This window comes from Danio aesculapii, chromosome 21, assembly GCF_903798145.1.
Source record: "Danio aesculapii chromosome 21, fDanAes4.1, whole genome shotgun sequence".
Classification (NCBI taxonomy): Eukaryota; Metazoa; Chordata; class Actinopteri; order Cypriniformes; family Danionidae; genus Danio; species Danio aesculapii.
The window spans coordinates 29,521,781-29,534,538 of NC_079455.1; the positions used below are offsets into that span (position 1 = coordinate 29,521,781).

The 12,758-nt window shown below is 36.0% G+C and overlaps 1 protein-coding gene across 1 annotated transcript in view; it reads right to left on the minus strand.

The window, feature by feature from the left end:
* Positions 1–405: 405 nt before the first annotated feature.
* ptpra (protein tyrosine phosphatase receptor type A) overlaps positions 406–12,758 on the minus strand; it is a 32,342-nt gene continuing 19,989 nt past the window's right edge. The window contains exons 13-22 of the mRNA XM_056446940.1: positions 11,315–11,481; positions 9,974–10,109; positions 9,743–9,892; positions 9,572–9,665; positions 7,968–8,044; positions 6,977–7,111; positions 6,504–6,629; positions 6,265–6,416; positions 5,255–5,390; positions 406–2,959 (exon numbers count right to left, since the gene is read on the minus strand). Of these exons, the coding sequence (XP_056302915.1) occupies positions 2,885–2,959; positions 5,255–5,390; positions 6,265–6,416; positions 6,504–6,629; positions 6,977–7,111; positions 7,968–8,044; positions 9,572–9,665; positions 9,743–9,892; positions 9,974–10,109; positions 11,315–11,481 (1,248 nt within the window). The 3' untranslated portion in view covers positions 406–2,884. The remainder of the gene's footprint in view (positions 2,960–5,254; positions 5,391–6,264; positions 6,417–6,503; positions 6,630–6,976; positions 7,112–7,967; positions 8,045–9,571; positions 9,666–9,742; positions 9,893–9,973; positions 10,110–11,314; positions 11,482–12,758) is intronic.

Here is a 12,758-nt window from a genome sequence, read left to right on the forward strand (position 1 = left end):
TAGTGTTGTTACAATACTGGAATTCATTACCAATCGATAGGATATTTTAAAAACGTCCATTTCCCGCTAACATTTGAGTGCTGTTGAGCACTTTCTTAAACACGCTCAACAGAAATGACTGTGATTGGTCGTGAAGGTCATCAGTTCACCGAACTCACCTCTGTTTATCAAGTGCAACTACAGATACAGGGACACTGGAGCGTTTTAAAGTTGCGATTCATTAGCTGATCACTCCTATGTAAGCTTATAGACAAACCAGCTGATCAATGTGATTTTAAAATGGCTCAAAAATTTTAAAAACGTCCATTTCCCGTAACATTCGAGCGCTGTTGAGCACTTTCTTAAACACGCTTAACAGAAATGACTGTGATTGTTTGTGAAGGTCATTCGTTCTCCGAACTGTGTAACCAGATACAAGGGCACTGGAGCATTTTAAAGCTGTGATTTATTAGCTGATTGCTCGTATGTCAGCTTATAGACCAAGGGTCACCAAACTTGTTCCTGGAGGGCCAGTGTCCTGCAGATTTTAGCTCCAACTCTAATCAAACACACCTGAACAAGCTAATCAAGGTCTTACTAGGTATACTTGAAACACCCAGGCAGGTGTGTTGAGGCAAGTTGGAGCTAAACCCTGCAGGGCACCGGCCCTCCTGGACCGAGATTGGTGACCCCTGTTATCGACAAACCAGCTGATCGATGTGACTTCGAAATGGAAATTGGAAATTGATTGGCTGTGAAGGTCATCAGTTCACCGTACTCATAATTGTCAACTGAGTGTAACCGCAGATACAGGGACACCGGAGCGTTTTAAAGCTGTGATTCATTAGCTGATCGCTCGTATGTCAGCTTATAGACAAACTAGCTAATCGACGTGACTTTGAAAGTGCTCGAAAATCTCCTGTGAACATTTGAGCGCTTTTGCGCACATTTGTTAACACTGCAGTTTTGCTATTGTGTTCACGAACGTGCTCAAAAGCGCTCAAATGTTCACAGGAAATGGACGTTTTTAAATTTTTTGTATCGATTGGTACCAAGTTCCACGATTCCAGTATCGCGTCAACCCTAATGCACAAGAACAAATGTCATTGGTTGTCACACACCAAGCAAGCACGGTTGAGTCTCGGTGACCAAATTTGAATGAGCAAACATTTTAAATGTTTAAATGTGATTAAAAGTCTAAATTAAATATAAATATATATCTTATAAAGTCTTCATGTCTCTTTAAAAGATTGGATTAAACCACTGGAGTTATTTGTTTTGGAAACTCAATGACTTTCAATGGAACAGAAATCAATCAGATTTGATTAAAAACATTTTCATTTGTTTTAAAAATGGTTTGGAATGACACTAAGATGAGAGCAAGACGTTGAATTTTAACTTTGGGATGAATCAACCATTTAACCTACAGAAAACATTCACCAAAAATCCAATGACAATCAGCATTACATGTTTAGCTTTCATCATATAACGTCTCCAATAAAAAACAAACCATGTGTTGCACTTTCACAAATTTAACCGATCATAAACATTCTCATTTATACCATCATCCACCAGTTCTTTTAGAAAGGAGAAATTAAAAGCACTCATCGCCACTATGGGCCTAATATCTACCGTTTATGGATCTAACTGGCTCAGTGGAGCTGGAAAGGGCTCACTTACTTCAGCACAAAGGCTGAAGTCCTTCAAATGGGCAGGAACAGATGATCAGGTGATCATGTGTCAATTTGAATAGAACTTTCTGGATCTATTATGCACCAGTAGTCAGCCTGGCGGGACCATTAATCTTGGAAGGAAGGAAAAGTAACTGCCAGTACATAATGAAAGCTTAGTGTACAGTTGTTAAGGCCAATCAAACAGACATCCAGGCGAGTAAACACATCACTTCCTTGGTTACAATCACAAACACAGAAGGTGCTTATAGAGTAATCTAGAAAAGAAGTTAGGATGAAGAAAGTACACCCTTTGTGAGAGGACAAAATGATAGAAAAGAAATAACAAGAACAGTCTGAAGCTGTATTTCCTTTTATCGAAATGCTCAGGGAATCCTCTTCTCTTGTCTTTTTAAGTCTTACTCTAATATTTTCTAGTTTGGACTAAAGCGGATAACAAATCGGTTCTGACCCATTGAAACAAAACTGACAGCACAAAGACACATTTGACCATTTTAGTCATACCCGCCAAAAAAAATGTAAAATAAAAATAAAAATGGACACAATGAGAGTGTCAAAACACACAAAATGTTATCTGTCACTCCAGTGAACGCAATCGGAAAGCACAGTGAATTTCTTTTAATCGTGAACACGCTCGATTTCTGTGCCTAATGCACCTCCATTGGTTCCAATTTGTCACTTTGTGCGCTACGTAGCTACAGGCAACAGCAAAGAGGGATTGAGCTGCCATTTAAATCGTTTTCAGTCACTCAACTGCAGAAAAAGAGGAATTTTCTTGTAAAAACACTCAGTGAAAAGCACCCTCCACTTGCTACCGCTCTCTTAACGTCTGTCTCCATAGCGCCGTTTTAAAATATTCATGTATGCATTTATATACCAGTAAACTATATTAAGGTCACTCTAAAAGCCGCAACGAAACAGCTTCTAAAACCAAAAAGAAACAAACAAAATTACAAGAGCATATTTACACTGAGAAAAATGGGAAAGGGCCGTATTAACAAGAGCAATATTACAAAATATCCAAGAAGGCATCTCTAATGGTGTTTGCTTTGTTTTTTCTTTCATTCCACTTTCGGCATCATGTTCTCGTGGTTGCCGGCCAAAGGTTTTTTGCGTTCCCTTTTGCTTTGCGCTGGCAGTCTGTCTCATTTAGCTGTGTTTACGTGAAAGTGTGGACGTGAGTGCAAGACTGGTAAAGTCTGGTGAGCGTGGCTTTACTTGAAGTTGGCGTAGTCAGAGAAGGCATCGATGTATTCCTGGACCACTTTGTAGCAGAACTCATACTGCTCCTGCGGGCAAAAGCAGGACAATGTGAGCTTAACAGTGCTTACCATTTTAGTATTAGAAACAAAACTAGACAAAAACCTTAAAAGCTTGGTTCATGAATATTAATTAGCTGATGTAATAATAAGCTGCACTCTGATATTGGGGCAAACTTTAGATTTAGATTTAGTCTCTTGCTTATCCTTAAGGTTGGTGCTTTATAAATCGGGCGCCATGGACAAAGAAAATGACTATTGCCCAAAAAGTACATACTTACATTTCTAAATGTGACAGGAATGAAATGCAATGGCCTAGTTCAATCATCAAATAAAAATGGCTGCTGTTTGCAACAGAGCTCTAAGGGAATTAAAACATCCAGCTGAGGCTTAAATCTAAAAGTGCACCTTGTTTAAAAATATAGATTCTTTAATAAAACATTTGAGTCAGAGTCATTTAAATGATTCATTGTTTGTCCGGATCTTTTGGCCGTTCGCATCGATGTCGACACGAAACAATACCAAATACTGTATGTTCTGTGCCAGATCTGGTAAAACGTGAATGTGCCTTTCCCTTCAAATGCTATGATCAGTTCAACTATTGCTATTATATTCAAACTCATGTATCAGTTTCTTCCTCCATTTCACAAGTTTAAGTAAGTGTGATTAAAATGGTTGCCTCCTTGGTTTCTCTAGCTTGCAATATGTACTTAATTGTGTTTTGTTACTTGTAATCGCTCCATGTGGCTTGAACTGCATCTGCTTAAGTCTTTATATTCACATATCGCGTCTATAGCCACATTGAAAACGCGACGCATGCCGATTTGTTTACGGATTTAAACTGTTTGTTGTTGCTATGGCCATCGTCAGCGGTTCCTACACATGTGCGCCGGTCAAGTTTCAAAATAATTCAGCTTTTGCCACTGTGCGAATTAATATGGAATGTGTGTCGTTGATTTTACTTATGGTTAAGAATAGAGCAATATGCTGGTGCTTAACTGCATTGCTTTAATGAACTCCTGCATTGGGCTCACACATATACTCTGCACTCTGGCTACTTCAACAATGTTGATAAACCATGGTGGGCATTTCTCTCTGTCTCTGTTTCGACCAATTGAAACAGACTAGGTCATCGGACCAGTCAGCGCAGATTAGCATCATGCTAAGGAGGGTTTGGGAACAAATGAATCGCTGAACGAATCGTCGTTGGAATAATTAAGTCAAAATAAATGCATATTTTAGGTAAGCTAAATTGTCCACAGTGTATGTGTGTGAATAAGTGTGTATGGATGTTTCCCAGTGATGGGTTGCAGCTGGAAGGGCATCTGCTGCATAAAACAAATGCTGGATAAGTTGGCGGTTCATTCTGCTGTGGCAACCCCAGATTAATAAAGGGACCAAGCAGAAAAGAAAATGAGAGAATAAATAAATGCATATAAGACAATGAAAGTGTTTTTTGACCTTGCAAGCATATCAGCGTGTTGTTGGAGACCCCCAAAACCAAAATATGACCTTTTCAATGCATAAAAGGGGCTCTTTAATTATAAGCGTGTACAGTTACAAGATGTGAGCAGCTCTCACAATCCTGTGTTTTCAATGTTTCCTAGCAACTCGGTTCATAGTAAACATCACACCACTGAGAGGAATATAATCTGTAATTATGAACGTAAAACACATGCCAACAATCTTTTAAAACTGGTTTTGTAAGCCAGCTGTTTTGATTAGTTTCCTGTGGTTTTTGGGATAGTGTAAAACAGGGGTCACCAATCTCGGTCCTGGAGGGCCGGTGTCCCTGCAGGGTTTAGCTCCAACTTGCCTCAACACACCTGGCTGGGTGTTTCAAGTATACCTAGTAAGACCTTGTTTAGCTCATTCAGGTGTGTTTGATTAGGGTTGGAGCTAAAATCTGCAGGACACCGGCCCTCCAGGAACAAGTTTGGTGACCCCTGGTGTAAAATGTCAAAAATGAAGATAAATTGATAAGATAAGATACCTATTGTTATTTTTAGGTCTGCCTTCTAATAGAAAAACATGTAGTTAGCAGCACCACATAGATGGTAAGCATCAGATATATGCTAGCTTATAAAATGTGGTCGAACACACAAAGACCATAATAATACTTTTAATTAACAGTAATGTTTCCTGTTTAGCTTAATGGTTCATATAGTAATAATAAAACATTTTAAATAATTTTCTTTTCTTATTACAGTTTTCTCACACATTTATTTATGCCTGTAATAAAAACTAATTTGTTCAAACAATTCAGCTGCGCTTTGTGGTTCTAGTTCAGTGGGTCAGTGGAGCATGAGCGGTGTATTTTCTCACCAGTGTCTGCACCATGTGCGGTCTCTGTAGTCTTAGACTCTTCACTGTCTGGAAAACGTCCAGAATGCCCTCTGCCTTCACCCGCTCCAGGACTGTGCTCAGAGCACAGAATGTCCCAGTGCGTCCTGCACCAGCACTGTTAACACAAAAACATCAATTACCCACTGCTCTGTGGATATTAATGAGACGCGTTCCTATTTTCCTTCCCTTAATTGGCTGACCCTGAAATCTCACTGGGCACAGGGACTCCATTTGTGTTTCATCATTGCCGAACACTTTGGATGTGTAATTGCGGACAGGTTTGGTTTAAGCCATGGTATACCAAGCACAGAAGGACTCGATCCAGTTTTATAAAAACCCCAAAACCTTGCTTGAGCTGCCAAACCAGTAAGACAGTGTTAAAGTTGGCTTTCCTGTCTAACTAAAATATCCTGTACTATATGTGCACTAGAAGATTTATGGCTGGGCTGAATAACTACTTATGTAATAAGCAGACTAGTTTAACAAACACAATAATTCATTAAATAACTTGTTATTTCCTGCTTTTGTTTTATCAGTTCCCTTTGCAACACAGTGACAGTCAAGTTAAACATACAGTACAGTTAATAAGGGAATTTTCATTATTATTTTCAGCAAATATGCAATAAAATGATCATAAGTATCAGGAAAGACATTTATAATGCTTCTTTTTCCAAATTAAAAGAATTTTAATGCTTCTATTAATGAATGAGTCCTGAAAAAAATGATAATGAGTCATTTTAGTATGCAAAAATAATAAAAATAAAAATAATAATAATAAAAAAAAAAATAAATAAATAAATACATACATACATATACATATACATATACATATACATATACATACACACACACACGCATGCATGCATACATGCATATATACATGCATACATACATGCATATGCTTAGGGTGGAAGGATAAAATCATATTAAATTGTATTGAAGTATTTCAGGTTTGATGCTCCTGATTAAGTAGAGGAGCCATGGCTTACCTGCAGTGCACAGTGATTGGGTGGTTTCCAGACTGTTGCTGCTGCTTCTGAACCGCAGCGATGATGTTGATCATGCCCTTCCCATCAGACGGGATGCCCACCTCAGGCCAACCGTGGAAATGAAACTGCCTCACAGCTCGAGACTTGTTTTCCTGCAAAGAAAAATAAGGTCAATTACACTAATACAAAGACAGAAGAAAAGCACAAATAATAATTGATTTCCTCAAACGTAGACTTACTCTGTTATTGGTGACGAGAAGGTCCCTAACAGTGTAACTCTCACTTTCCTCCTCCCTCTTCAGCTCAATGGACATGTCTCCACAAACCATCACACCGTCAGTAGGCCAATACTGAGCACACTTCTCCTGCAGATAATGGAAAAAACACAAGGAAAACAGATGAGTTATGTGCTTAAGCTGTGATTTAGGGAATGATTTTCCATGTTTAACTCATCTGAACAGAGAAAATCAATCTCAATATTCATTTATAAGCACAGTTTAATCATATCACACATTAAAGTGAATATTTTACAATGTCATGGTATACTGTACACCACAATCTGGACTTGCTGCATTATAGAAAACAACATTTCAATGACTGTTTTTTAATATACGGCCATAGGTTTTTGTTTCTAACCTAGATACTTAACCAATAAGGCAATGAGATGATCACAGATCCCCCAAACAGAAGGACAGGAATGGGTTGACTTTACCTGTCCTCTCTCCTCCAGCTCGGTCAGCATAACGATAGAGCAGCTCCTCCACTCCCAGATCATCCTCCAGTAGTCCTCGATGGTGTGCTGGAGCGGCCCCTGACACGCCATGTACGAGTCCTTCTGCCTGTAACCCTGTAGACATGTAAGAACAAAAAGTATATTTCCCACCTTTGGATACAGCAGACATTACTCAATTATGTTATTGCACTAGGCATGTGACAGAATGACATTTCATTGCATAATAATAGCTGAATCTTTTATTATTGTATACAATATTATTATATTGCCATTATATTTTAATACTTGTAATAATTTTTATCAAATAAAAATCCATTCATTCGCAACAAACAATTATATGCTCACTTTAGGTGGTTTTGGACTGTGCAAAAACAGAGTTATTGCAAAAATAGGATATGGAAACACATTTACCACATAAACCCTGACGTAGCAAACATTACACCCATGTAAACAATCAGCTGACTCAATGCTTGCCTCGTTTAATTTGGTCGCTAGGTTACCAATACTATAGTCAGCTGCTCTAAAAATTTGGAGTGATTTCTTTCCTTTTTTGCCATCAACTATTGACAATTATTAGTTTTAATACATTTCTGGAATGTAAAGCAATCAGACCAAACTAATGTATTTGCTACTTTTTCAGTGGCACAGAGTCTATTTCTTCATGCCCCAGTCCACATGTACATAGTCAGACTATGTGTCACCTATTCATTGTCTTCTACATATTACTGTCAACATTGCTAATTGTATATTGTTTTGTTTTTTCACTATATTGGGAAAAAAATCACTGTCCCAGGCTGCAAATCTCAAAATGGGCATCCATTTAACTTGATGACTGAAAAATGACTTAAAGAAAGCGCAGCACACTGTGTGGTCTCTCAATGGAGCGTGGAATAGTGCAGCATTACTGTTAGGGTTCAGTGAGCGGTATTTCGGTTAGTTGGAAATAAATGTTAGCTGAGGTTTTACTCACATCTATAAAAGAGGCGTTGACGTAATCCGTGTTCTCCTCTCCTCGTTTTACAGGGATGATCACTCTGTTAAACTCATCTGGAAATAAAAACGGAAAGTTCAGAGAGAACTCAGGAATGCAAATGCAGATCAAATGTACACCTTAAATTGACCAGAATGCTTTGGATTTAAAAAAAAATTTTTTAAATAAAAAATAATAATGATATAAATTATATATATATATATATATATATATATATAAATTATATATATATATATATATATATATATATATATATATATATATATATATATATATATATATATATATATATAAATAAAAGATATAAAAAATATTTAATGCAACTAATTTATAAAGTATAAATTACACTGACCATTTAAATTTTACTTTTGTGATTTAAAAACATTGTTCATTCAAATAAAACTGTAGGTATTTTTGACATTTAAGATAAATAATTATATATTCAAAATAACTTTAAATGTATTTCAAACTATAATTTATTCCTCTGATGTCAAAGAAAAATATTGCAGCACCAGTTTTCACCGTCATGTGACCTTTTAGAGATTATTTAAATCTTCTGATTTTGTGTTTAAAAAACATCTATGTATGTGCCTGGGTTGTTTAGCTTGTGTGCGCGCTCTCTCTGTCAAAATTCTTAGGATCGCCTAAGAATTCTCAATCTTTGCTGCCAATCAGGAAGATGGCCCAAAGGTTAAAGGGACGTGAACGGGGAACGTGCTTGCCTTTTTGCTGTGTGTGTGTGTGTGTGTGTGTGTTTTGGCTTGTGTTGTGTGCTATTATGTTGATGTCTTCAGAGACTTCAGAGTTTGAATTTGGTTTTTGTTTCAGTTTTGGTATGCTGTTACCATCTTGTATGTACTTATTTCATGATCTCTGATCATTGGAAACGAGGAGTTTAGATGTCACGTGACATAGACCTCGCAACATGCAGAAAACTCCACTGCCTAAACACCAGTTTAGAAGAGAGTGCCATTGCTTTCTACGTATTTTTGTTAGAAGTGTGGTTTAGATATGGTGTGCTGCAAACGCTAAAGATGTTTTGTTTGTTTATTTTCTATTAGGTAGATAAGAGGGTAACGTTCAGCTAGTTTTTTTTTTTTTGTGTGTTGTTCTATATTGCTTTCTTTTATTTGCCATTACTTGAAATCCTCTTTTCCCTTAAAAACATACATTGTTTAATTTTTTTGTGAGATTCCAACTTGTACAAAATATTTTGGCTGTTTGACTTCTTTTCACTTTAGTAAATTAATTCACTTATTTTTTATATTATTTGGTTGTCGTTTTGCTATTTTGCCACCAATTTTCTACACACTGAGCCACATCAAAATGTTACCTCTTTAACCCCTAGCGCTAAACTTTAAACAATTCTGAATGTTGGAAATTTTCTGGATTTTTTTTCAGGATTCTAATTAAATACAAAAATGCAATTATAATGTAAATGTTTTCACTGTCACTTCAGATCAATTTAATGCACATCTGTTGAATAAAACTATAAAATCTCTAAACGTTATTGACCCTAAACATATTTCAGCTCATGAAATCATCCACATCATCTTGTTATTAAACATAGATTGACAGCTCACATGGAATGATTTGCAAAACACGATTCTTCTTCATGTTGGCAGGCAGGTTTCCTGTTCTCATCTTGTCATTCTGGATTTTAATCGAGGTAAGTTTCTAAAACAGATCAAAAATTCAATAAATGAAACAATATTTCAACATGGGGTCGATGAACCATTGAGAAACCAAATTACCTTAAACTCGGCCTCCAGGCCTCCACAGCCAGCTCCCGGTAAAGGAGCGTAGAGTTTATTCATGTGAGTCTCCAGAGACGTCACTTCCAACTCCGTGTCCCCGTACAGGTAGTGCTCCAGCAACGCTTGGAAAATAAACACATACTGCATCTGTAGGGATAAAGGAAAGGTGGGTGATTAGGATTTGAATCCCAAAAAAGTATTAAGACTGCTGGTTTTGATTGAGCTCACATCGGTCTGGACCATCTGACAGCGCTGGGCTCTGATCCGCGTCACAAACCCAAAAACATCCACCTTTCTCTCTGCACCCATCATGTCCAGCATTGCGTCTATCACGATAAAGGTGCCCGTCCTGCCAACACCCGCACTGAGAACAACAGATGACCAGTTATTGCAACTCATAGACCTTCAAAAGCATTAGAAACTGATACTACTGTTCAAAAGTCTGGGGCCAATGATTTTTATACTGCTAAATAATATGTGACCATGGATTATAAAACTAAATTTGGAAATTGAGATTTATACACCATCGGACAGTTCAAGTTAAAGAGATAAAATAGGTTTTTCATTAATGTATTGTTTGTTAAGATAATATCTGGCTAAAATACAACTGTATGAATATCTAGAATAAAAAATATTAATAAAAAGAAAATCACCTTCAAAGTGCTCCAAATCAAGTTCTTAGCAATGCATATTACTAATCAAAATGTAGGTTTTGATATGTTTATTGAAGGAAATTTTCAAAACCTCTTCAAAAACATGATATTTGCATAATATTCTAATAACTTGTTGAATAAAATATAATATCTAATATAATTGACTTATACAATGTATATTTGGCTATTTCATTATCATTTAAAATATCTAACTTAATGATTTTTTAAATGTAACTTATTTCCGTGATGGCAAAACGGATCCTTCATCATCATAATCTGCCAAAATCGGTGATAGTCAAAATGTGCGAGAAATCATTCCAGTATTCTGATTTGGTGCTCTAGGAAGATTTCTTATTCGTATCAATGATGAAATCCTTCTATTCATCATTCTTTGATTTGGATTAACTCAAACCTAAAATCAAGTTATTAATTTGTATTTCAAAAGTTTCTTTACAGTCACTTTTTAAATCAACAATCAATTCATCTATTTGAATTGTTTTTAAAATTATTTTGCCCAAGAATAAATATAAAAATTTATTGTGATAATCTCCCATTTCAAACCTTTCTACTCAAAACTGCAGGCTTTCAATTGGAATTTCGTGTAAACATCTCAGACATTGTATGATTATATTTTATTAATTATAGAGATAAAAAGAAGAACTCGAGATGATGTCAGAATTCTGGGATATAATTTAAAATGTAAAAAAAAATCTTAATGGTGAATTATAAATTTGAAATACGAGAAGTTGCAATTCTGACTATATTCATGTGGTATAACAAGAAATAAAAGTCAGATTTGTGAGATATTAATTTGGCATAATCAGACTTCAATATAAAATCTTACTGAGCTCGGAGTTTGGAACAGTAGTGTATTCTCTGTTCTACACATTTACAGAAGACAGTAAAGCTTGTTTACCTGCAGTGAACCACTATTGGTCCAGCATACTGGGGGTTGCAGTTCTTGACCTTCTTCAGGAACTTCAGCATGCCAATCGGAGTGAAAGGAACCCCGAAATCAGGCCAGCTGGTGAAATGAAACTGTGTGACCAGCCTCTGAGGCTTTTTACCGGACACATCCCCCACCTGAACACACAAAAGAGCTCACAATCAAACACAGTTTAACGATAACTTACTGCTTTTTAGAACAGCCATTACACACTTTCTCATTATAATTCAGAAAAGGCCCATTCTGACACAAGAGGGAGCTAGTACTTCTTACTACTGACAGTGAGCACTTTCACATGCACACCAATATGCTAAAAAAAAATCTGCTTATTGGAATAACCTGTTGTTTTGGTTTATGTGGAAACCAGTAACTCAGCAATGCAGTAAACAGCATTTACAATACCTTAATAATGAATCCGTTTGTTTCCCGGTAGTGATAATTCGCTTATCTAACTTATTCTTTTGTTTTATGTCAGGTGCAATTCTAAAAAAATAAAAAAAATCTAATATAAATCTATTACAAGCATTTCTTTTTCCAAATATTATGCAGTGTTTTGATGGAATGGCTTCTCTCCACAAAATTACATGATTTTTCTTGGTGTTAAGAAAGCATCCGAGTTTGCCAACTCATCTGAATGAGATTTAATGAGCAGAAAGATCTGTTACATATACCACACATGAACCCTAACCTACCACACATTTTATGTGCCTAAACATCTGCTTAACATTTTAGATCATCTAAACAAAATAGAAATAAATAAATATAAATGTTACTTTAAAAAGCAACTTTAAGTGTGAAAAAGTTTACCTAAAAAATAAAAGTACATTAAACATTATTAGAAAAAAAGGGTTTAAGCAGCTAAATAGAACTAAAAAAAAAACAATATACTTTGTCTGAAAATTAAACAAACGTTCAACAATCTTAAAAATATAAGCTTGTTCAAAATATGTCAAGTATGAGGGTTTCTACAGGTTTCCCAGAGTCGAATTTAAGACATTTTAAAGATCATTATGAATAAAAATTTCAGACTTATCTGGGCCTAAAGGCTAAGGATTTTTTCTAATGGCCCGTTTGGCAAATGGAAAAGATTTTTTTACTTGTCCCATTAAAAAATTTTTATAAGATACTTCTTAGCAAAGGGCATCTGCTGTGTAAAACGTATGCCGGAATAGCTGGTGGTTCACTCTGCTGTGGCGACCTCTGATAATGAATCATTTCTTGGCAACATATTTTAAATTATGTGTCAGACAAGCTCTAGTTGTATAGATACACATTTAATAAAATTGATTTTAAAAAGAAGCTAAGTGTATGAACAACAACATGTCCAGGTCAGTGTCTTTAACACCCAGCACAAACAAATAGTTTTAAACAAATCGTATTCTAAGGAAGACAATTAAACCATGTTAGTAAACAG